Here is a 26,388-nt window from a genome sequence, read left to right as displayed (position 1 = left end):
GGTCTTTACCTATTACTTTGGGAAGGATTTCTTGGGGCAATAATTAAAGTTATAAGATCCATTGGCAATGTATTCGAAAACAATACTCAAAAAAATAGTTTTTAAAAGTAATTTCAATTGTTTTAAGGAACAAAATTTTGTTTAGAAACTTAAATGTGATTTTTTTCACTTTATTCTTCATGAAGGTATTGAATATTTATATATAATGCAAAAGTTCTAAAACATTTTCTGTATTTTGAATTGTTGCTCAGAACACTCTACAAAATACATCGGAAAACACCTCAAATTTGTCTTAAAAATCTATTTTTAGATCAAATTCTAAAATATAACTGTTTTCTGTCAAAGGTTTGCCAAACGTGTTTTAGAAAACAATTTCTAAATAGGGCATCTCTTGGGCTTGTTCTTGCTTTTACCCTTTGGATCTTCATATATAGCTGCCATTATGAATCCACCTCACTTCTTTAGGAAGTTGAATCTTGATTCTAATCAAGGCAAGCGATTGGTTAGCCTCCTTAAACTACCTTTGAGGACTTCAACCTTTCTCAGAAAGGTGGACACATGAAAGGATTTATCGAGAGTTGTGAGGGAATGGGTAGAAGGGTTTTCAAGCCCAACAAATGGTAGAAAACCTTTTAAAAATTGAGAGCAAAACAAGCTTAAGAAACTATGACCCTTTCCTCACAACATTAGGGTATTATGGTTGTTTATAGAGAAGTTAAAAAATCCTAAGTTATGTTTAGAAAGAGAATTTTTAACTTAAGAAACTAAAAATTTGACCTTAGATCAACATTGGTAGGCTAAATTTTAAATAAAATAGAGGAAGATTACATATGGTAGATCCATGGGCTAGCAAGGGGGATTGATCAATGGCGAGATTTTTCAGAAAACAAAAAATAATGAAGTTACTTGTGGCCAATTGTTGTGCTCCATAGGTGGATTGATTGGCCTATGTAAAAAATAGTCAATTGCCCTTCTTTTGAGTTATAAACTCTGTTTAAAAACAAACACAAGTAACCTTTTCATGTGATTTTTAATCCACCTAAACCATCAATCTCATGTCACAAATTTAACCAACCAAAATTTGAAGCTCTTGATGCAAATATGCTTGATAATGCTCTTCCTCCATATCGATTAAGTGCTTGATTGGATGTGAGAACTCAACTTGACTCAATGAACTAGTTTAGATGGGAATTTCCATAGTAAAATATTGTCATCCATGTGAGTTGTGCTTGATATCATACATATTCACTAAAGATTATTTATTTATTTATTTTTTAATCATAAACCACAAATGTATTACCTATGAATAAAAAGTACATGAGAAGGATAAAGAATCCTCCCAATAATTACAAAACCTTCTATTGTTTTTCCTTTTTATCAATATATTCCTTTGTTGTTTCCTATAAAAAAAAAAATTAAAAAAAAAAAAATTACAAAACCTTTATAAAAATGTTTAAACTCCTCCCTATTCAAGGAATCTATACAACATGATTTAGTCCTCATAAGAAAACGAAAATTCACATCTCCTTAAACCCTGTCAAAGCTCCTCTCATTGTTGTCCAAGGCCTTTTAATCTATACACCAAATGCCAATTGTAACATGATCGAACAAAGCACATAAAGATGGACAAACATTTTATTAAAGAGAAACTAGATAGGGGGTTGATTTGTACTCCTTATGTATCTAATGACCGCCATTTTGTAGATATACTCACAAAAGGTTTAAATAGTACAAAGTTTCAAGCAAGTGTATCCAAGATGAGAATGGAAAACATCTATTCACAAGCTTTAGGGGGAGTGTGGAAGAATAAAATTAAGAAAGTCGTGATTTTATGGAGAGAATTAGGTAATCCCGTGATCAAAGAGATTTGTTGTAATTGAGTTAGGAAAGTTTTCTATTTAGGTGCTAGGATTTTTTGTATATATATGTAAGTCTCTATACAGGCAAAAGATTAAGGAAAATAATTTTATACCTTTCTTTCCTTCTATCTTTTTTCTTCTACAAGGAGTATTGGAGCCTAGAGGGGCTATGACAGTAACATCTCTGTTCTTCCTTGTATAACCTTATTGGAATATAATTTGGTTGGTCTTTCATCCCTTCTATCCTCATATTCAAACCTAACTGGCATAGGGTTGGGAGTATCTAAAGACTCCCTCTTACCCAAATAAGTTGTATCTTCCCCTTGACCTAAAATCCATAATCACTTCTCTTTTGACCATAACCTTTCCTCTTCCTTACTACTAAACACCCCATCCCTTAAGAGGACCTAAAGACACATTCCCAAAAAATAAGACTCCTTCGCAAAATTGAACATCCATGGAAATATAGTATTTTCTTGTAGGAGTATGAAAGCATTTATTGCCCTTTTGGGAATTAAAGTAACCAAGAAAGACACATTTAAGAGCACAAGGATCAAACTTATCCCTTTGATGAGAGTGTATATGAGCATAACATACACAACCAAAAACTTTAGGACAAAGATTCAAAGAAGAAGGAATAGAGTGAAATTGTGATAACATTCACAAAAGAATTTGATAATCAATGACACGAGTAGACATTTGGTTGATGAGAAAGACAATAGTCATGACAACCTCAACCTAAAAACATTTTGGAACACGCATAGTAAAGCTTAAAGCCTAGGCCACCTCTAGAATGTGGTTCGTTTTTACACTTTGCTATGTTGTTCTGTTGTGATATGCATGTACACATTGTCTGGTGGAGGATTTCATTTTCTTGAATAAATCAACAGGAGACTGATTCACAAACTCATGACCATTGTCAGAGGGAAAGACCTTAACCTAAGTATTAAATTGTGTGGCAATCATTATGGAAAATTGAGGAATAACATGTAAAAAATCATTCTTAGACTTAAGAAAATATACCTAGCTCACCCTAGTACAATCATCAATGAAAAACAAAGTATTTATGACCTGAAACAGAAAGAGTGGAAAAAGGACTCTAAACATTTGTAATAACTCAAGTAAAAGGAATAGACTTTTATTGAGAATTTATTTTGAAAGGTACAAGATGATTTTTATCATATATGCATTGTTCACACCTTCAACTAGAAACTGAAATATTTTGAAACAATTGGGGAAATAAATGTTCCAACTAAGAGAAAGATGGGTGACCTAATTGGCAATGCCATAAAATAATTTTTTTCTATTAGACATCTCTCTTACTACTTAAAAAACACGGTTAGATTCAAATTGTCACACCCTTGCCCCCTCCAAGTAGTAAAGACCTCCCCTCCCCTTACCAATGTCAATCATCATCTTTGTAAGATTGTCCTGAAACACACAATGAGTAGAATGGAAGGTTACAAAACAACTAAGATGTTTGGTAATCTTGCTAATAGAAAAAAGACTATTAGAGAGACTTGACACAAGTAAGACAAAAGACATGGAGAGTGTGAGGGAAAGTGAGACATTTCCGGCTCTTGAAATCGACATAGGAGTTCTATTAGCAACCTGAATAGACTTAATAAGTGAAAGAATTAGAGAGTCAAGTAAGGAAGAATGATTAGTCATAGAATTACTGACCCCTGAATCAATAGCCCAAGTGTTAGAGGTAGTAGAAATAAAGGCCAAACTAGAATTACATTATTAAAAAAATAATCGAGAAACTTGAGTTGGAGTAGCATTGGTAAGAGCAACCTGAAGTGATTTCTTGTTCTTCCTTTCAGCTTGTTTAAATTTGTACCAATTTGGATAACCTTGCTTCTTCCAACAAACATCTATTGTATGATTGGTGCTATTGCAATGAGTTGAGTAGTGAGAAGAGTTGGTAGGAGTAAAAGATGTTGACTGTGTGTTATTCTTATGGACAACCATAGTGGAAGCCTCAGAGTGATCTTCTATTCCCATGGTGACCTGCCTTTGTGCTTCACAACAAACTAGTGAATAGGCTTCGTTTAGACTTGGTAAAGGAGAGGTGGCCAAAACATGACCCTTAACTTGATCCAAATTGTGATCAAGACCTGCAAGAAATATATAAACCCAATATTCAACATTATACTTCCTTTGTTTCTCAATATCAACTACATACGTTAAATCATTAGGTCTTCGATAATTGAACTCCATGAATATTGAGTTTAACTCATTGTAGCATCCTGCAAGAGGCGACCACCTTGGTGTGATTGAAAAGATTTCTTCATCAGTTCATATACTTGAGAAGAATCAAAGACATTAAGATAACTCCTCTTGACTATATCTCAAACCTCCTTAGCTATTCCACACTGCACAAAGTGTGACCTCCTTTGATCGATCATAGAATTGATGAGTCAAGACTTGACTAGAGCGTCTTAGACCTCCCATTCATCATAGTTTGGGTCATCCTCTGCGGGTGCAGCCTCAATTGCTATGATACATCCCTTTTTCTTTTTGCCAAAAATATGCATCTCCAAAATTTGAGACCAAACACGATAATTAGCACCATCCAACTTAATAGAAATTGTTGGAGAGGCAATCTCATGAATGGTCACCATGGATGGCTTTTTGCTATCAGCAATACTCATATTAGTTTTTGCAGACATGATATGGTAAAGAAGAGGGTGAAAAAGAATGGAAGAAGTGTCAGCTAGGTAGCAACGGAAATTCTTTGCTTTCGCGCTAATACCAACTTGATAAATTGCTAAATAATTATTTTTATATATCTCAAGGGTATTTATACAAGGTACACAAGACTATTTTAGGATAGTCAACTATACAGAATAATAGACAACTACATAGAATAATAACAGCTGTGAATCACAGTTGTATAGAATACACACAACTGTAAATCACAGTTGTCCCGAATATATACTGACTATTAGATTTGAGGATTCTTGGTTAGGGGACTAACCTTTTTCATCATATTATGTTGTTGTTTATGATCCTAGGTCTCATGCCTCATACAGTCTAAGACAAATACCAGGATTTTTTAGGAGAGAACAGGTCAGTTACCTAGACGTGCGATAGTATTTATTGCCATACACCCCATTGGATTTGCCTTTGTCCTGATACAGACTGTTGAGTGAATATCTTGATCAACTATGGCTGAACCAATCAAGAGTGTGAAAGACATCCAGTCTTTTTAATTTGTGGAAGAATTATGAGGGTTCTTGAGAGGAAGACGGTAAAGGTCTTGATTGAGAGGAAGACCTTCTTGATTAGGCTGGAAGGTGATCAAGGAGGTGAATGGTGTTCGATGACAGAGATAAGTAGAGGCTTGGTTTTTGCATTAGGATTTGAAAAGGAAGCAGTTGGGTGGTTGGTTGAATACTTGAAGAAAGCCATAGCATTGAAGAGTCATATGGGGTTCAACAAAAAATTCAGGGGAAAATGCAGGGCTCATCTGTTGGAAGTTGGCTTCAACAATCATGGAAGGTTCATAAGGATCTCGGAGTTTGCTACCAACAGAAAACCTTCCGTTCTGATCATTCCTGAGGGCGACAAAGGCAGAGGTTGGGAGAGTCTCAAAAAAGCGTTAGATACAATGCTGGTGGTCCCCTATCCGTATGCAGAAGAAAAAGGAAGGAATTTAAGAGGGGAAAGCTGGCCTCACTACAAAGTGGGCTCGATGCACAGATCCTACGCGAAGATAGTTAGTGACGAAGGACCAAGAGGAGGTGGTCTAGTTCCAGTGGGGAGGTGGGCGCGTGCTGTGATATGTGAAAGCAAGTTTGACAGGGAGAATTGGGCTGAGGTTGGAAGATTGGTGGCGAGAAGCTTAGGGAAGAATGGAGTTGTAACGATCGTACCCTTTTCAGCTAGAAAAGGTGTATTTTTTGTTGAAACAACCAAGGAAGCGTTATTCCTCCATGATTTGAGGAAGTTAAGGGTTGGGGAAAGGAACATTATTCAGCTGCGAAGATGGTCGCCGAAGGAAAATGCGGAAATAGACCGGAAATTTAGAGAAGGATGGATCGAATTAAAGGGGTTGCCATTTCACCTATGGTCGGAGGTTCACCTGAAGAAGATTGTGGAGCAATGGGGGTCTGTAAAAGAAATTGATTGGCGGACGCTGAAGTTATTCGATCTCAGCAGGGCGAGATTAAAGATTGTAATGAGGGATAGGGCAATCCTTCCAGCCATGTTAGAGGTGACGGATGGGGATTGGGTGTTCACAGTCGTCGTGGTGGTGGTCGGAGATGAAGAAAGACGGAGAGGTAGCGAGAAGGGTGAGTCGACTCGGGTGGCTGTCGCTTCTCACATGGAGACAGGTGGAGGAAGGCGAGGGGAATGCGGCAGATCAACGGAGAAGGGAAGGTACCGTGTCGGGGAGGATAACAGACTTTGGAAGGAGGGAAATAGGGGTAAGGGCTGCCAGATCCCGTCACAGTCTCGTTTGAAAGCAACAGATGGGATGGACGGGATTGGAGAAGGAGGAGTTTGGGCCGGAGAAGATGAGGATATTGCTGATGTGGGCTGTCGGGCCCGAGAGAGGAAGGCCCAGCTGATGGTAAAGACTGATCCAAGTGGAGATGTAATGGGCTGCAAGATTAAAGACCTACTGGGCTTGGGCCTAAGCCCAGATGAGGTTACCCCAGTCGTGACAGTGGCGTCGTCACGCGAGGAAGAAGAAGACGCATCTTCTGCAAACGAAAAGGTGAAATCAGCTCCTGGACTCCTTGAGTTTCAGTCGAGTAGGTTAGCGGAGAAGAAGGTGGTGCATGGTTCAAGGAAGCGGTGGTCAACTTTCTTTCCCCCAAGCTCAGAGCATCGACAAGGTATCCGGAGCAATAGCGAGTCCATTTCGCGCGGAAAAATCAAGGTGGACAGCGAAGAGGACCCAAAGACAGATGATTTAGGAGCCGAATCTCAGGCAAACAGAGGACTAAATGCAAGCCCTCTCTTTTCTCCGTGTTTATCAAGGCCGCGCAAGGAAAATATAGGGGAAAGGGACTCGTCGACAAGAAAGGAAGCAGATCTGGAAATGTTTTCATCCAACGAAGATATGGAAGGTTCTTTGGGCCGAGTGGGGTCTGATTCTCGTGGCTCAGCAGCCATGGTTAAGCCTTCTTCGCCAGAAACCAGAGGCAAAGGGCCTAGCTTGATGGGGAACTGTGTTCCGAGGGTTGCGGAAAATCTGGAGGTAACGCCTTCATTTTTTAATTCCATCCACCCATTTATACCCTCTTCTAGTGGCTTCTCTAATTCCCTCTTGAATCCTCCCGTACACATTCAGTGTCCCTCTACCCCCATGTCCCCTGACTCATCTTCTCAATCTCTGGCACCCATGGAAAATCGAGTAAAATCTAATTTTTTTTCCAAAAAAGGCAACGATGAAGGTCATTTTCCGGTTGATATTCCTAGTTTAGAAATGGAAACGGAGGTGATACAGCCTGCTGATCCTTACCAGATGTCTGAGAGTGCCAATTCTCTCTCAGCTAATTTAAGATTGCCTTGCAAGGAGTCCAGTAAGGCTACAGTCCACTTGGGAGGTATTGCGGGCTCTCCTTCGGGCGAGTTCCAAATAGAAGGACTGTCTCCTAGGAAAATGGCAAAAGTTCGTGAGGTTTTAAAAACTCTGGATATCAAGGTATATTCAAGGAGGAAGAGCAGATGCTCCACAGGATTGTGAGACTATCTGGTTTTGGTTCGGAGATTAGGGTCACAAAGTTTCACATGAAGATAATCAGTTGGAATACCAGGGGTTTGGGTTCAAAGAAAAAGAGAAGGGTGGTCAAGGATTTTTTGAGATCAGAAAAGCCAGATGTAGTGATGTTTCAGGAAACAAAAAAGGAAGAGTGTGATAGAAGATTTGTGGGTAGTGTTTGGACAGCCAGAAATAAGGATTGGGCAGCCCTTCCGGCATGTGGGGCTTCGGGTGGAATTTTGATCATATGGGATACTAAAAAATTGAGCAGGGAGGAGGTAATGTTAGGTTCTTTTTCGGTCTCAATCAAGTTTACATTGAACGGTTGCGAATCTCTGTGGCTATCTGCAGTTTATGGCCCAAACAACTCAGCTCTCAGGAAGGATTTGTGGGTGGAGCTTTCAGACATTGCTGGGCTGGCTTCTCCGCGCTGGTGTGTGGGAGGTGACTTTAATGTCATAAGGAGAAGTTCAGAAAAATTGGGCGGTTCTAGATTAACCCCAAGCATGAAGGACTTTGATGATTTCATAAGTGATTGCGAACTGATAGATTTACCTTTAAGGAGTGCATCATTTACTTGGTCAAACATGCAAGTGAATCCAGTTTGCAAGAGATTAGATCGTTTCCTGTACTCAAATGAGTGGGAACAAACATTCCCTCAAAGTATTCAAGGAGTACTACCAAGATGGACATCGGATCATTGGCCGATTGTCTTGGAAACTAATCCGTTCAAGTGGGGTCCAACGCCGTTCAGGTTTGAAAATATGTGGTTGCAACATCCTAGTTTTAAGGAGAATTTTGGAAGATGGTGGAGGGAGTTTCAAGGAAATGGGTGGGAAGGGCACAAGTTCATGAGGAAATTACAGTTCGTTAAAGCCAAATTGAAAGTGTGGAATAAGGCTTCTTTTGGAGAGCTAAGTAAAAGGAAAGAAGATATATTATCTGCTTTAGTTAACTTTGATTCATTGGAGCAAGAAGGGGGCCTATCCCATGAACTTTTAGCCCAAAGAGCTATAAAAAAAGGGGAGTTAGAGGAGTTGATTTTGAGGGAAGAAATACACTGGAGACAAAAAGCTAGGGTGAAATGGGTAAAAGAAGGGGATTGCAATTCAAAATTTTTTCATAAGGTGGCCAATGGCAGGAGAAATAGGAAATTCATTAAGGAGTTGGAAAATGAAAATGGCCAAATGATGAATAATTCAGAGAGCATAAAAGAGGAGATTTTAAGGTATTTCGAAAAGCTCTACACGAGTCCTTCTGGAGAATCTTGGAGAGTGGAAGGCTTAGATTGGTCCCCTATATCTGGTGAGAGTGCGATTAGGTTGGAATCCCCCTTTACTGAAGAAGAGATTTGTAAGGCTATATTTCAGATGGACAGGGATAAGGCTCCGGGGCCGGATGGCTTTACCATTGCAGTGTTTCAAGATTGTTGGGAAGTGATAAAGGAGGATTTAGTGAAAGTGTTTACAGAATTTCATAGGAGCGGAATTATTAATCAAAGCACCAATGCTTCCTTTATAGTTCTGTTACCTAAAAAAAGCATGTCTAGGAGAATCTCAGACTTCAGACCTATTAGCTTGATCACTAGTCTTTACAAGATAATAGCCAAAGTGTTAGCAGGGCGTATAAGAGAGGTACTTCATGAGACCATACACTCTACTCAAGGAGCCTTCGTACAAGGGAGACAAATTTTGGATGCAGTTCTCATAGCCAATGAGATAGTGGATGAGAAAAGAAGATCGGGGGAGGAAGGAGTTGTGTTCAAAATTGACTTTGAAAAGGCGTATGATCATGTGAGTTGGGATTTCTTGGATCATGTGATGGAGATGAAAGGGTTTGGTATTAGATGGAGGAAATGGATGAGAGGTTGCTTGTCCTCGGTTTCTTTTGCAGTCCTAGTAAACGGTAATGCGAAAGGGTGGGTTAAGGCATCTAGAGGTTTAAGACAAGGAGACCCTTTATCACCGTTCTTGTTCACCATAGTGGCAGATGTGTTGAGTAGGATGTTATTGAAAGCTGAGGAGAGAAATGTCTTGGAGGGTTTCAAGGTGGGTAGGAATAGAACAAGGGTTTCCCACTTACAATTTGCAGATGATACCATTTTCTTTTCCAGCTCTCGGGAGGAGGATATGATGACCCTTAAGAATGTCCTGCTAGTGTTTGGGCATATTTCCGGTTTGAAAGTTAATCTTGACAAAAGCAATATCTATGGTATTAATCTTGAGCAGAATCACCTTTCTAGGTTGGCCGAGATGCTTGACTGCAAGGCTTCTGGGTGGCCTATACTTTACCTCGGTCTTCCTCTGGGAGGGAATCCTAAGACGAGTGGCTTTTGGGACCCTGTGATTGAGAGGATATCAAGGAGATTAGATGGGTGGCAGAAGGCATATTTATCTTTTGGAGGCAGAATTACTCTCATTCAATCTTGTCTCACCCATATGCCTTGTTATTTTCTCTCCTTGTTTAAAATTCCCGCCTCTGTGGCAGCAAAAATCGAGAGAATGCAAAGAGATTTTTTATGGTCAGGCGTAGGGGAAGGCAAAAGAGACCATTTGGTTAATTGGGACGTGGTGTGTAAGCCGAAATCGAGAGGGGGATTGGGTTTTGGAAAGATATCTATAAGGAATGTCGCTCTTTTAGGGAAGTGGTTGTGGAGATATCCTAGAGAGGGTTCTGCTCTATGGCATCAGGTGATTTTAAGCATTTATGGATCACATTCCAATGGTTGGGATGTCAACAACATAGTTAGATGGTCTCATCGTTGTCCTTGGAAGGCTATTGCACTAGTCTACCAAGAGTTTTCCAAGTTTACTCGGTTTGTGGTAGGTAATGGGGATAGAATTCGGTTCTGGGATGACCTGTGGTGGGGGGAACAACCTTTGGGTGTCCAATATCCAAGATTACTTAGAGTAGTCACGGATAAAAATGCTCCTATTTCATCAATTCTTGGTTCTACCCGCCCTTTCTCTTGGAATTTCACTTTTCGCCGAAATCTTTCTGATTCTGAGATAGAAGATCTAGAGGGCCTTATGCAGTCTTTTGATCGTCTACACATTTCATCTTCGGTTCCAGATAAGAGATCTTGGTCCTTATCCCCTTCAGGTCTTTTCACAGTCAAATCTTTCTTTCTGGCCTTATCCCAATATTCTGTGTCGCCTCCAATTTTCCCTACCAAGTTTGTCTGGAATGCTCAAGTCCCTTTTAAAGTCAAGTCCTTTGTCTGGTTGGTGGCTCACAAGAAGGTTAATACTAATGACTTGCTACAATTGAGAAGACCTTACAAAGCACTTAGCCCTGACATATGTAAGTTGTGCATGAAGCATGGAGAAACAGTAGATCACCTATTCCTTCATTGCTCTTTGACGATAGGGTTGTGGCACAGATTATTTCAATCAGCAAAGATGGATTGGGTTTCCCCAAGGAGCATCTCTGACATGTTAGCTAGTAATTTTAATGGTTTTGGATTTTCCAAGAGAGGGATTGTTTTATGGCAAAACGCGTGCATCGCGTTAATGTGGGTGGTGTGGCGGGAAAGAAATGCAAGGATTTTCGAGGATAAAGCAAGGAATTCTGAGTATCTTTGGGATTCTATTTGTTTTCTTACCTCTTTTTGGGCTTTTTGTTCTAAGGTTTTTAAGGGGATTCCTCTTAATATGCTACAACTTGATTGGTTAGCGGCGTGTAACTAGAGTGTCTACTTTTCTCTTTTTGCACTTTCTTATATTTGATTTCTTGTAGTCTTGTTTTTCTTTGATGGGAGGATTCCTCATCCTTCTTTTGTACCTTCTTTTTATCAATATATTCCTTTGTCGTTTCCTATCAAAAAAAAAAAAAAAATTTCTGCCGCCAATGAGTTTTTTGATACTCCTATCAGCATAACCTATTAGGTTTGGAGGCTGATTTCCTTATCTAATTAGTGGAAAGCTGTAAGTTCTTAGTGGGATCCCCTCTTTGCTAGATGCCTCAAGTTCAAATTTGGTGGTTGCTGGTTGGGAAACTGGGGCTGAGCTAGTTAGTGTTTTGCTAGTCACATGGGCTCTGAACAGTGCTAGAAGGCCTTCAAGAGGCTGCTTCTTGAGGATTGGTAACCTCATGGTTGAGGGGGACTCTGTGACTGTTGTATGGGACTTTTGAGGTAAAAGAGCCTCCAAGGTAGAACTATTATGTGCCAAATCATAGATTTATTGGAAGACATGATGTGCTCCTTTTTATGTGAGACAAGATTAGTCACACAAAGGCTGATGCCTTTTTTTAAGAGGAGAACCTTGTCCTCCATTCTGCATGTAGGAGATTTCTTTTCCCTGTCAGCCTTTTGGGGGGGTTTCCTTTGAGTTCTTTTAGCTGGGTGGTAGGTGTTGGAAGCCTCATTTTTGCTTTTTCTTTCATTGCCACTTATGTTATTTCTCTTGGTTGAAAGTTCTTTCATTGTAGTTGTTCTTGTTTCTATAAACAAGAAAGTTCCACAATTTGATGTATGAATAAAGGGGTGCTGATCTATGCAACTTGCAATATAATGATTTTATCAACACTAGGAAATGCAATATAATGAAAGGATGGGACAACCTCTATGTGGAAGCATAAAAAGGGATGTATAACATCATCGAGCAATACTAAATACAGAAGTATAACCAAATAATGGACTTCCCCTACAAAGGATTCAACAGGCCTAGCCCCTGAATTAGCAAGACATGTTTAGCAAGAGGAGTGATTCCCCAATCTTCAGAAATAGGAAAAATGACATCAGGAAGATAGTTTTTTAAGACACTTGTGGTTAGGATGCCAAGCCTTAGTGCCAGAACTTATAGATAGTATGATTTATGATAAGGGGCAGTTAAAGCACACTGCCTCTGAAACTGAATGGATGAGCTTGCTTAAAAATATAGGCACATGTGGCATTGAGAAACTGGTGCATCATTGCTATTTAGAAGCTGATTTGTCTCCTGACATCCAATCTAAGGTTCCAACTAAAAGAAGCATCCCTTCTTTTAGAAAGATCCAAGAACTCTCTCAACCAGAGCATAATGCCAAGGATCACTTCTCCTGAAGATGACCCAGGAAACACCTACCGAAGAATCCCCTTCAACAAGAAGGTTTCTATTCATTTCTGATCAAAAAAAAAAAAAAAAAGAAGTATTCCTCAATATGAGAAAATTCCCTCAAGTTTCCCATCAAGGCTGAAATTTCTGTCTCAATTGTCGGTCTAGTTCTTACTAATCTAACTCAACTTTCTTTTCTTATTCAATGTGTTATTTGTCCTTTCTTTTCTGACATGGATTTTCTTTATTTCCATTTTCTTGCTTCTTGTTTTTCTTTGTTCCTTTATATTTCTATATATCAAGTTTTCTGATAATTGTTGTAAAAAAACATAAGCATTCATTATTCTTATTAATTGTGAGGTGAGTTTGTCTTATTTCATTTATATTCTTTTGCAGCCTAATGCTGAAACTGATGATAACATTACTCCACTGTTGTCAGCTGTAGCAGCTGGTTCACTGGCATGCTTGGAGCTGTTGATTCAGGTCATATAGAATTGTTTGCCCTCTAATTTTAGCTTTCTGCTAGCTTAGTGGGAAATGCTGATGGTTTCTTTATAGAGATTTATCTGGAAGTGAATTGCTTTCTATTTCTAGGGGGCCATGTTATATTGCATTTTTTTAATCCATCTAAATTTTTGTGCATATGTGATTGTCCTTGATCTTTCTAGAGAGATAGAGAGTGAAACTGATTGCTATTCCTATCCATACGCTAAAAAACTTTCGACTCTCTTTGGAGTCGAAATCCCTTTTATAAAAATTTTTCCTTAAAAGGTTTTCATTTTCCTCCAAAATACCTAGAAAAAATTCAGATGTTCTATGAGTATATCTTGGTAGATACTGACTGCATAGAACAGATTATAATCAACTTTTCCTTTTGTCAATAACTCCTTTTATCTTGGTAGATACTGACTCTATAGAACTCTCCCATATGCCAGGCTATCATTGAGTTGTATTTAAACCAGTGGAAATTCTTGACAATCAAACATTAAAACTAAAGAATACATCAAATGATCAACTTCTAAATGAACTACAAAAACTAGTAAAACTGGATGTTTCAAAACCCTCCACCTCAAAAAATATAAATACGGTAGAAGACACTTCAAAAATAGAAATAGGAAAATTAGGAAATATTTTCAAAGAACAACAGTATGTGCAAATTAATGAGATAAATACCAGTCATCCAAGATGTAAGACTAGGAACCAATTCTTTCAAATATCCAGTATGAAGAAAGAAGCCAATTTACTCAATCAAAGTATGGTGTAGAAGGAATATGTGAATGGAATATAGAATGCTCTTTGTGGCTTAGTTTACTGTCAATTGGATTGTATACTGGGACTATACTCAGATTCAAGTTGTTACTTCTCCATTTCGTCCATATCTAGGTAGAGAATTCTAGATTAAATGGTGATAGATTGTATTCTATATTTGATATCCATATTATTGGAGTTGAAGAGTGGTATTGTTTACAATCCAAAAGTAAGAAATTTTCTTTGCAAAGCCCCTCAAGCCACGCCTAACATTCCAATGTCCACATGGTTTGAAATTGATGCCCTAAAAAACAATATTTTTTTTTTTTTTTTTTGATAAGTAAAATATATTCATTCAAAAGGCAAGACGCCACAAAGTATACAGGGGGTATACAAGGCATCTAAGCCTCAAAAACAACAAAAAAACACAAACCCCTCCCTTTAAGTGGAAGCCATCCACTCAAGAAATCCTATAAGAGAGAACGCCTCCTCACCTACATACAGTTTGGCCCAGCTCCACAAATTGCAAACAAAAAAATTCTTTAACTTCTGAATATTCAACACCCCCCCCCTAAATGCTAATCTATTCCTTTCCTTCCACACCGTCCAAAAAATACACAACGGAATGGCTTTCCAAATCTTTTTCCTTTTGTTTCCCACAAACGAGCCCCTCCAACTAACTAACACATCCTTTACAGTTTCTGGGAAGACCCATTTCACATCTACTAAACCAAACACTATATCCCATAGAACTCTGACCACTGTACAGTGTAAGAGAATATGATTTACACTTTCTTCCTCACAACCACACAGAAAGCATCGATTTGGAAGTTGTAAGCCTCTTCTTTGAAGTCTATCCAAAGTCAGCACCCTCCCCCACGTCGCCTCCCATGCAAAAAAACAAACTTTAGTTGGCACCCTTGTCACCCAAATGCTTTTTGAAGGAAAGCCTGTATCATCAGATCTCACCAGCAAATTATAAGCTTCCTTTACCCTGAAGTGTGCCCTTCTTTCTTTACTCCACAGGACTGAGGCTTCTACCCCAGAGGGTTTGTGGCCCCTCAAAACCTGAAGAAAATCCCCCACCAACCCCATCTCCCAATCATTGAAATCCCTCAAGAAATTAAGATTCCAATTTCCGCGACCCGAATTTTGATCCCACATTTCCTCAACCGTTGAGTTCCTTTGAACCGCCATAGCAAAGAGATGAGGAAAACAATGGGACAATTGACTATCCTTTTTCTAAAAAATCAATAAATGTTCAAATAAAAGGGTTACCAAATCTTGGATAGCTACGAATGATATTGTTATTACTTCAGTATATAGAAGAAATAAAACTTAATGCTCATACTATGGAGATAATTAATTTCTTTTAAGAATTGATTGTAAAAGTGTTAAAGAAATTCTTGAACGAGGTGTTGATAATCTTGTTTCATAACAATTTTTTGCTAGATGACAAGCTATTTTATTTGTTTTCAATTTTGTATGACTCTTTTGTTTTTAGCTTGCCTATTGAAGAATGAGAAGGTTTAGAAGTGCTCATCTTTTTCCTGTAAAAATTCTCTTATAAGAAAATTTGTAAGTGAATTTAATATGTTTGAAATCCACACTTGGTAAGTTGGGCGATAGTTTGTTTAGATAAAAGGAAGGGGAGCTTGGGTGTGAAGTGTCTTTCAATGCTTAACAAGGTTCTCCTTTGCAAATGGAGTTGACGTTTTGCTGATAAAAGGGGGGTGCTTTGGAAACAAGTTATAAGTGGGAAGTATAGGAAGAAGGGAGGTGGCGTTTTCAAGAAGTGAGTGATGGGTATGGTGTTGGGTTATGAAAAAAACCATGAGGAAGGATTGGGATCTTTTGAATAGTAGGATTTCTTTCTTAGTGGCAAGGGTTGGAGGGTGAAATTTTAGAAGGACAAGTAGTGCGGAATTTCACCATTGTGTGTTTTCTTCCCTTCGTTATTTGCCTTAGCCATTCCTAAAGAGATGTGAGTAGTAAATGTTTGGAACTCTTCAGTTGAAGGCGGGGTGGGTTGGTGTCTTTACTTCTCTAGGCCTTTCAATGATTGGGAGGTGGACAATGTGGAGTGGTTTCTTTTAAGTTTGCATGAGAAGAGGGTGTTTAGGGATCAGGAAGATAGAATATTTTGGACAGAGACAAAGAACTGAAAGTTTACAATCAAATCCCTATATTCCGCCTTGGAGTCGAGCAATTCAGTCTCTTTTCCAATTAACGTCATTTGGAACTTGTGGGTGTTGCCTAAGGTAGGCTTCTTTGCTTGGGAGACAATATGGGGAAAAGCCTTAACCTTGGATAAGGTCCAAAGAAGGGTTTGGTTTTTAGCTAATAGATGTTTCCTTTACCAAAATAATGAAGAATCCATAGACCACATTCTTGTATGTTGTGCAAAGACAAGGGTTTTGTGGCTGTTGCTTTTTGTTCTTTTTGGGGTGTCTTGGATGCTCTCTTCTTAGGTTAGAGAGACCCTTCTAGGCTAACGGAGACCTCATCAAGGGATGAGGAATTTGTTCCTTGGATGAGAATTCCTTGTCCTCACTATGCCTAGTCTAAAACGGGAAATGGGACGAGGATAGAGAATAAATTTACAAGTGGGGATAAGGACAAGCGAGCCTTCCTCGACCTTGCCTTGTTTACATCCCTAAAATGATGATGATTATTATTATTATTATTATTATTATTATTATTATTAAAATTTTAAAAATATTATTCTATATGTAATTTAATATTTAAAAATAAATATTTATATTAAATATATTAGTTTATATATAATTTTATATTTAATTTTTTTAAAACTAAATATAAATTCTAAAATTAAAAAAACTAATGAGGATTTCCTATCGGGGATGAGGAATTTATTTAATAACCATTCCCTATCCTCGCCTTGCTAATCTCAAACGGGAAATAGAGATGGGATGGAGAATAAATTTACAAGCAGGGATTGGGACAAGGGAGCCTTCTTTGACCTACCTTGTTTACATTAGTAAGAATGAACCTCCTTACCCCATTAGAATGACACTCTAGACTAAATGTCCTCCCACTTCCTTCCTAAGCCTTGAAGCACATCTTGTCTTCATCCCAATAACAAGCTTCCACACCTTTCAATAATCAAGACAAGCTCACGTCCCTAAAACCATTATGGGTGGAAAAGCCTCTGCCTATCTCTAGATTTTTTTCCTTCCAGCCCCCCTTGAACCTCCTAAACCTAACACATTAGTAAAATCTACCAAAGATGTTTTTCAGACCCATCAGCCTGCTTGGGGGTATATATAAGCTCTTGGCCAAAGTGCTAGCAAACAGAATTAAGGAGGTGCTAGACAAGGTGGTCTCGCCGGACCAAAATGCCTTTGTGAAGGGAAGACAGATTTTAGATGCCTCGCTCATAACCAATGAGGTGATTGATTATTGGTTGAAACGCAAAGAGAAAGGGCTGATATGTAAACTGGATATTGAAAAAGCCTATGATAGTATTAATTGGAACTTCCTCATGAAGGTCATGCGAAAGATGGGCTTTGGGGACCGGTGGTTGAATTGGATGTGGTGGTGCATTTCAACGGCAAGCTTCTCTATTCTGGTCAATGGGGTGCCGGCTGGTTATTTTCCCAATTCTAGGGGGTTATGCCAAGGAGATCCACTCTCCCCCTACCTCTTTGTGTTGGGTATGGAAGTTCTAAGCACTATGATAAGAAGGGCTGTTGATGGGGGCTTCATTTCAGGTTGTAACATTCAAGGGAGGGGGGGATTGGAGATAAATGTCTCCCATTTACTTTTTGCTGATGATACGATCATTTTTTGTGAAGCAAGGCAAGATCACATTACCTACCTAAGCTGGATTTTGGTGTGGTTTGAGGCAACCTCTGGTCTTAGAATAAATCTTGCTAAAAGTGAAGTAATCCCGGTTGGAGAGGTGGAGGACATTGAGATGTTGGCGGTGGAGTTAGGGTGTAAAGTGGGGACCCTCCCTTCGGTTTATTTGGGGCTGCCCTTGGGGGCCAAGCACAAGGCCATGGCTATGTGGGATGGGGTTGAAGCAAGAATGAGAAGAAGGCTTGCATTGTGGAAAAGACAATATTTGTCAAAGGGTGGGAGGATTACCCTCATCAAAAGCACTTTGGCCAACATGCCGATTTACCAATTGTCTCTTTTTCGCATGCTAAGCTAGTTGTGAAAAGACTTGAAAAACTTCAAAGGGATTTTCTTTGGGGAGGGGGAAGTATGGAAAGAAAGATCCATCTAATCAATTGGGAGGTGGTGTGTACCCAAAAGGAGAGTGGGGGTCTAGGTATTCGGAAAATTGATCTTTTGAATAAGGCTCTGTTGGGGAAATGGATTTGGCGGTTCGCCTTTGAGGAAGATTTTTTCTGGAGGAAGGTGGTTGGGGTGAAGTATGGCCAGTTGGGTTTTGGTTGGAGAACAAAGGAGGCACGCGGAACGTTTGGGGTGGGGGTCTGGAGGGATATCTTGAAGGAGTCGTCTTGGTGTTGGGATAATATAGTGTTCAAAGTGGGAAAGGGGACTAAGGTGAGTTTCTGGACTGACCATTGGTGCGGAAATGAGGTGTTGTCCCAAGCTTTTCCCCAGTTGTTTGCGTTGGCAGTCCAAAGGAATGCCTCGGTAAATGAGATGTGGGATTCTAGCCTCGGTCAAGGAGGTTGGAATATAAGACTCTCTAGAAACTTTAATGATTGGGAGTTGGACGCTTTAGGAGAGTTGCTGCATTTGTTGAGGGATTTGAGGATTTCTCTTGAAGAGGACGCAGTGATTTGGAAAGGAGAGGGACACGGCCGTTTTCGGATTAGAGATGCTTACAAGCTGTTGTCAGGGTCTAATGTCATCATCTTCCCGAAAAAGAGCATTTGGGTGGACAAGGTCCCAACCAAAGTTGCTTTTTTTGCTTGGGAGGCTTCTTGGGAGAAAGTCCTAACTTTGGACAAGCTTCAAAGACGGGGATGGCAGCTTCCAAACCGCTGTTTTTTGTGTGGCTGTGAAGAGGAAAATGTAAATCATATTCTTTTACACTGTACAGTTGTAAGGGCTCTCTGGGAGATTGTCTTGGCCTTGTTTGGGGCCAATTGGGTGTTCCCAGAGAAAGTCAAAGAGATGTTAGTTAGTTGGAGGGGCCCTTTTGTGGGGAGAAAGAGGAAAAGGATTTGGATTTCCATTCCGTTGTGTATTTTTTGGACGGTATGGAAGGAGAGAAATAGATTAGCCTTCAGGGGGGGCTCTCTAGCTATTCAGAAGCTAAAGAATTCTTTTGTTTGTAACTTGTGGAGTTGGGCTAGGGTGTATATGGGAGAGGAGTCCTCTTCGCTTTTAGGTTTTTTGGAATGGCTCGCCGTTCCCTAAGGGGTGGTGAGTGTTGGTTTTTGTTTTGGCTACTATGTATACGTCCTGTATGCTTTGTGGCTTTTTGCCTCGTTTAATATATTTGCGCTCACTTATCAAAAAAAAAAAAATCTTCCAAAGATGTTTTTCCATTCTTTATAGATCCACGAGTCCTAAAAAACAATCCTCATATTTTCAGTTGCAATTTGACTGCTTAGAACCATTAAGAAAGAGGGATGCACAAAAAACAACACCCTTGCCTCACTTACAACCTAACCAAACAATAAGATTAGATAATGACAATAAGCTAAAACCTGAATGCACCATAGCCCAATCCAAGAACATGTACATAAAGGAGCATATAATTGCTTTCTCTTCTTCCATAAGGTCCAAAATAAGCATTAAGAAACTGCTCTCCATACCTTCTTCCTTTTCTTCCCTACAAAAGCTCCATGCTAGCTAAGAAGGGCATTGTTGATAGAAGGTGGCATCACCATTGAACAATAAGTAGAGAAAAAATTAGGTGCCAAAGTTTGGTTGTTTTAAGGTAGTGAAGGAGGATATAGTTTGCTGATTCTTCCTCTCCTTTACACAAATAACACCTGCTTGGTAAATACTAACTCCTTTTTTTAGCTAATCTAGAGTTAGAAATCTTCCTCATAAAGCTTCCCAAGCAAAAAAACCTAACCCTCATTGAGACCAAAGGGTTCCACATGATGCCTGAAGGGAACACCTTCAGTCTACAAATTTCTAGGAATGAATAAAAGGATTTAACTGTAAAAATGCCTCCCTTTGACTCCCACCAAATCATGACATCCTCAACATCTTTTTTAATCATTTGTCCTTGCAACCCTTTGAAAAAAGCTTCCACCTCTCCCATCTCCGAATCTCTATTTTGTCTTGTGAACACTAGATTTCAACTACCCACTTCCCCTAACTACTCCCACATTACTTAGGCATCTTTAGTGGAGGCTATTGAGAACAATTCTAGGAAAGTCTCATCTAAGGAATCCTTACCACACTGTCTTTCCAAATCTTACCCTCTTACCGTTTCCCACCCTAAATTTAACCCCTTTGTTAAACTCCTTCCACCCGTTCTTGATAGCCTTCTAAAGACCCATGCAATAACCTTCCCTCGAAACTTTAGAACACCAACCCCCTTCTTTCTCCTCATACTTCCCTACAATCTCTTGCTTTCAAAGCAACTCATTCTCATATGCGGATCTCTAACACCATTTTCCAATAAGAGCCTTATTTAGAGTAGACAAATTTCTAATACCTAGCTAATAGGTTGAAGAAGGTAGTGAGTAAGGTGGTGTCTCCTACCCAAAATGCCTTTGTTGAAGGAAGGCAAATCCTTGATGCTGCGTTAATTGCTAATGAGGCCATAGACTCGCCGCTGAAAGGGGATGAAGCTGGTGTGTTATGCAAATTGGACCTAGAGAAGGCTTACGATCATATTAACTGGGATTTCCTGTTGATAGTGATGCAAAAAATGGGTTTTGGGGAGAAATGGGCTGGTTGGATCAGGTGGTGCATCTCCACTGCTTCTTTCTTAGTTTTGATTAACGGATCGCCTACGGGTTTTTTCCAGAGCACTCGAGGGTTAAGGCAAGGGGACCCCATTTCCCCTTACTTGTTTGTATTAGGGATGGAGGCCTTAAGCTGCCTCATTAATAGAGCAGTTAGGGGGGGTTTCCTGACCGGTTGTAGGTTAAGGGGTAGGGGTGGCAGTGGGATTCAAGTGTCTCACCTATTGTTCGCGGATGTCACGTTGGTTTTTTGTGAGGATTCCCAAGAACAAATAGCTATTCTAAGCTGGCTTTTAATGTGGTTTGAAGCCATTTCTGGTCTGAGCATCAATTTGAACAAGAGTGAAATTCTGTCGGTGGGAAGAGTAAAGAACGTTGAGGTTTTGGCTTCTGAACTAGGATGCAAAGTGGGTTCTCTCCCCTCCACTTATTTGGGGCTCCCTCTAGGTGCTCCTCATAAGTCGGTGGCTGTGTGGGATGGTGTGGAAGAAAGGATGCGGAAGAGACTTGCTTTGTGGAAGATGCAGTTTATTTCCAAGGGGGTGGGGAGAATCACTCTCATTTGGAACACTTTGGTTAGCATGCTGATCTATCTTATGTCCTTGCTGCGTATGCCAAGAGTTGTTAGATTGAGGCTTGAGAAAATCCAAAGGGACTTCCTTTGGGGTGGGGGTGCGTTGGAGAAGAGGCCTCATCTTGTAAAGTGGGATTTGGTTCGTTCTCTTAAAAAGGAGGGCGGTTTGGGGATTAGAAAATTTTCTATTCTCAATAGGGCCCTGTTGTGTAAATGGAGTTGGTGCTTTGCGGTTGAAAGAGAGTCCTTTTGGGAGCTTATTATCATTAGGAAGTACGGGGAAGAAGGTAGAGGGTGGATTTCTCGTGAGGTTAGAGAGGGCTATGGGGTGGGGTTTTGGAAGGAAATTAGAAAGGAAGGCTTTCTGATGTTTCAAAATGTCTCTTTTGTTGTAGGGGATGGTAGAAGGGTGAAATTTTGGAAGGACATTTGGTGTGGAAACATTCTCCTCTGTGAGGCTTTTCCTTCTTTGTTTGCCTTTGCGGTCTCTCAAGATGCGTGGGTAGCGGATTGTTGGGACTCTATAAGGGATGCGGGGGGATGGTATCCTTGTTTTTCTAGACCCTTTAATGATTGGGAGATGGAGGCGGAGGTGAGTCTCCTTTCGCTCCTTCAAGGAAAGAGGCTTTTTGTTGGGATGGAGGATAGAGTGTTGTGGAATGCTTCTAAGAATGGGATTTTCTCTGTAAAATCCCTTTACAATACTCTTGATTCTAGTGGTGCAGTCCCGTTTCCTTGGAGAATCATTTGGAGCCCTTGTGTGCCTACAAAGGTGGGTTTTTTTGCTTGGGAAGCTTCTTGGGGGAAGGTTCTAATCCAAGATCAACTCAAAAGGAGGGGCTGGATTTTAGCAAACAGGTGCTTCTTGTGTGATGAAGAGGAGACAATAAACCACATCCTTATTCATTGCCCCAAGGCGAGGGTTTTGTGGAATCTTGTGTTTTCGTTGTTTGGTGTTAATTGGGTCCTTCCGCTTACGGTTAGAGACACTCTCCTTGGTTGGTTCGCTTCCTTTGTGGACAAGAAGCGTGGAAAGACTTGGCGGGCAGCTCCTCTCTGTTTATTTTGGACGGTGTGGAAAGAAAGAAATAGGATAGTTTTTGATAATGAGGCTTTGTCGATCCAAAGATTGAAAAACTCCTTTGTTTGTAATCTTTTCACCTGGTCTAAGTCTTGTTTAGATGGAGAACCCTATTCCTTAATTAACTTTGTTGATTGGTTGGGTTCTAGTTGAGGGTTGGTGAGTGTTTGCATTTTTGTGTTTTTTTGTCGAGGGGTTTCTCGTGCATAGTCCCTGTATGCTTCGGGTTGCCTTCTTGCTCCCTTCTTCTAATAAATTTTCTGTGTTTTATCTATCAAAAAAAAAAAAAAAAGCCCCGTCCTTTTTATCCATGGAGACTATTGACTAACTCACCAAATGAGGCCTACTTTGAAGTTCGCCTCCCCCTCAAAGGAAGTACCTTTGAATCTTCTCTTATCTTAAACTCACCTTATAGGGGATTACAAATAAAGACATAGTAGATTAGTAAGCTAAAAAGAGTGCTCTTTATGAAAGTTAGTCTCCTTCTTTTTGATAAGTATTGCATCTTTCACATTGTAAGTCGTTCTTGAAATCTTTCCTCCACTACATCCCAAACCTGCAAAGATTTAATAGAGGCTCCAAATGGGAGGCCCAAATAAGAGGAAGGGAGAGAGCCCACTTTATACCTCAACATCGTAGCCAAATCCTTAGAATTAGAAACTTCCCCTGCTCATATCAACTTGGTTTTAACCAAATTATTTTTTAAACTGAAAATCACTTCAAACCACATGAAAGCCTAACTCAAGAACTCCAGATACTCCTTGTTAGAATCACATAAAATCAAGGCATCATAGATTATTGTTTTTATTATCATTAAGAATTTATTGGATTCATGGGAGTTGGCTGATTTTGATCAGACTATTTGCATGGTGCTGGATTATCTCTGATTTCCCCCATGCCATTATTACGATTGTGCATGTTAGCATGATATCTGCTAACTTTTGTGCTCTTTTATTTGTTTTTTTTTGTTTTTTTTTTGTTTTTTGCTTGGAGTGGGTAAGGTACTTTCTAATGTTCTACAACCATCTGCTTGCATATGACACTAACTTTTTGTATGTTATTTTGTGCAGGCAGGTGCAAGAGTGAATATTATTGCTGGTGGAGCAACCCCTTTGCACATCGCTGCTGATATTGGGAGCCCAGAAATTATAAATTGCTTATTAAAAGCTGGAGCTGATCCCAATGTCACTGATGAGGTAAGGCAATAAAATGCATTCATTTATTTGTATAATACATGCTATTCTCAACTTTAGCTCGTCTTTCTGGCATTCAGTACATGCATACTTTTAGGATACATGTAACAAGTGTTTTAATCTGTTCACTTCTGAGTTTCTTTTAATTTGTTATTTCATTTATTAGTCTTAAACATTTGTATCCACTATTGCTCCTTTAATAAAATTTCCTTACGAAAAAAGAGATGGTTTTTATTTTTATTTATTTATTTATTTGTTATTTTTTATTCTGCCAGCCTGGTGTGCCTTGTACTTTGGCTTGCACCCCCCTTTCTGTTAGGTGTGTGTGTGTGGGTGTGTGTGTATGTATGTTTGCTATAATAAATTCATCGAATTATGTTATCAACAATTAGGTTTATGAGAATATTGATTCTAAAGTTTATTTAACTGGTGTTGTTTTCCTTGAAAGCTCTAATTGATTTTTGTAATATTAGAAATTAATGCAACGATTATTTTTGTGGATTTGTTATGTTGTCTACACTGATTAATATTCTGGTGGAGCTAAGACATCCAAGCTGTGTTAACACTTCTTTATCTTGAAAATAAATATCAGCAAGTGCATCCTTGATCTCCTCAGCAGTAACTGCTAATCTCTAGTTGTAGAGAATATTGAGTGCAGATATGCCTTTGAGTTACCTGTAGTCTCTTGTGCCCCCAATTAGAAAATGAGGGTTCCAGGACATCAAATTTTGATTGAAACCTAGCTTTGACTCAAAGCAGGAATTTTTTTATTTTTTATTTTTTAATCAGAAACAAAGATAAATTTTTATTGATAAAAGAAAGAAAGAAGGATGAGGGGTCCTTCTCTCAAAATGCAAAACCTAATCAAAGTAAGAGTATTGTCCTCCACTATGAATTACAAACCAGACTTAAAGCAGCCATTAGCACATTCCTTTGACATAAACACATAAACGCCTAATTTCAGGCTCTTTTTGAATCAATCCTCAAGTGAAACCGAACCAAGCATTGACTAAGTTGACTCAATTTGCAGGAGTGGGCTTCTTGAATTCTTTTACATAAATACATTCCTTTGACATAAATACATAAACGCCCTTTTAATTCTTTTACATTCTTTTTGGTATCATTTTTCCTTTTGTCTAGATGTTAGAAGCATTTCCTTTTTGCAGTATCTTTCTAATATGAGGCAAATTCACAAATTTTAAACATAGTGATGGCCACAGGAGATCCAAATTGGGTTGACACCATACAGTCCCAACCTTTAAGAGACTATCTCCTGATGCTGAAGGGGACTTGATTAAGGCTAGGTCACATGGGAATACTAGGAAGACCTCCCTCAGTTGAAGATGGTGTTGAAGTTGGACTAGGTGGAGCAGATGTTGGCAACCCCTTTGTAATCCTTCATTGATTTGGATGATGGTGTTTCAAGGAAGCTTTCTTCTCTCCCCTTGGCTTGTTGGGATCGGGGGAACATGCTTTCTTATTCTTCACCTCCTCATTTTCCCTTGTGCAAGTTTCAAGGGAAGCTAATAGGAGATGTGGGTTGGGGAATTTAAGGTAGGGAAGACTTAGGGTGGTGATAAATTTGGTCTGTTACACATGTATAGTATGATAGTCACATAGTGGGTTTTTTGAAGGTATGTAGATCTTAAAATTTACATGGAAAAACTATCACACACCCCTCACTCCTTTTGTTAGAGTTCTTGGGATCCTAACTAGTGAGTGTGGAACTAGTGGCTACAATATATTTGGGGTCCATAGGGCAAGCTTATTGGGGTTACATAGCAATTGTGAAGGGGAATTTCTTTTGGGTTAATAAGAAATTTACAAGATTTGTCAAACATGTGGGATGGTTGTGAAGGGGTTTGAGGAGGAAGTTTTGGCTCTACTTAGATAAAATTGAAGATGGATGAGAAACCATAGGACAATGCCTTAAGCTAAAAAGTCTAGGAGTCAAACGAGCTTGTGAAATGGGTGAGAGTTACATAAGCTTTCTTGTGTGGATCACAAGGCCATAGCTTTTGTTCGGTTAAGATGTTAAGATCTAAAGGAAAGAGATGGAGATTTATCAGTTGTTGGGATGGAAGCTAGAAACTTGGTCGTCTAGTAGGAAACATCTTTTAGATGAAATTAGGTTTTTTGGCTGAAGGATGGGGATCAAAGAACTATTTGCTTTGACAAAATAGCAGCTCAAAGGACAGGTAATTTCATTAGCAGACTGCACATGCCTGGCTTTTAGAGGTTTTGTAGTTGAAAAGAGGGATTCTCAACTTTTTCGAATATTTGTACTTAGAACTAGGGGACAAACAACTTGGATTAGTGACAACAGGCTCAAGCACTTCAGGTTTGAACAGAGTCATTAGGCTTTTTAGTACCATTGTTGGGTTGTAGATGCACTTGATGTAATGAGCAGTTTCCATGAGTTTCATTCTTTGGTTTGTTCTAGATGAGCCTAACCTGGTTTGGTCCTCAGAAAAGGGTAGGGTAGAGGATATCAACAACCATCCCATTAATATATTAGGTGGTTTGTATGCAATTCTGATAACCCTAAGGTTATTGGATCTAGATGCAAAAATCTAAGGCTTAGGGTGGCTTGCAAATTGAACACTGAGAAGGTTTATGATCATGTAAGTTGGAACTTCCTACTTGCAATCATTTGTAATATGGACTTTGGGCAGAAATGGATTGATTGGATTAAGTTCTACATTTCATTATTATTAATTTTAAAATTTAGTTAATAAGATTCCAACAAAACTTTTGAGAGCTCAAGACGTTCACATAGGGAAACTCTCTCTCTCTCTCTTTCTCT

General features: G+C 39.3%; 1 protein-coding gene across 1 annotated transcript in view; it reads left to right on the top strand.

The window, feature by feature from the left end:
- Window positions 1-26,388, top strand: part of LOC100260472 (uncharacterized) — a 52,842-nt gene that overhangs the window by 13,615 nt on the left and 12,839 nt on the right. Inside the window, exons 5-6 of the mRNA XM_002263628.5 lie at window positions 13,011-13,097; window positions 23,460-23,585. Of these exons, the coding sequence (XP_002263664.1) occupies window positions 13,011-13,097; window positions 23,460-23,585 (213 nt within the window). The remainder of the gene's footprint in view (window positions 1-13,010; window positions 13,098-23,459; window positions 23,586-26,388) is intronic.

The sequence above is a fragment of the Vitis vinifera genome, chromosome 14, assembly GCF_030704535.1.
Source record: "Vitis vinifera cultivar Pinot Noir 40024 chromosome 14, ASM3070453v1".
NCBI classification, from domain to species: Eukaryota; Viridiplantae; Streptophyta; class Magnoliopsida; order Vitales; family Vitaceae; genus Vitis; species Vitis vinifera.
This window is presented reverse-complemented; position numbering and strand designations above follow the sequence as displayed.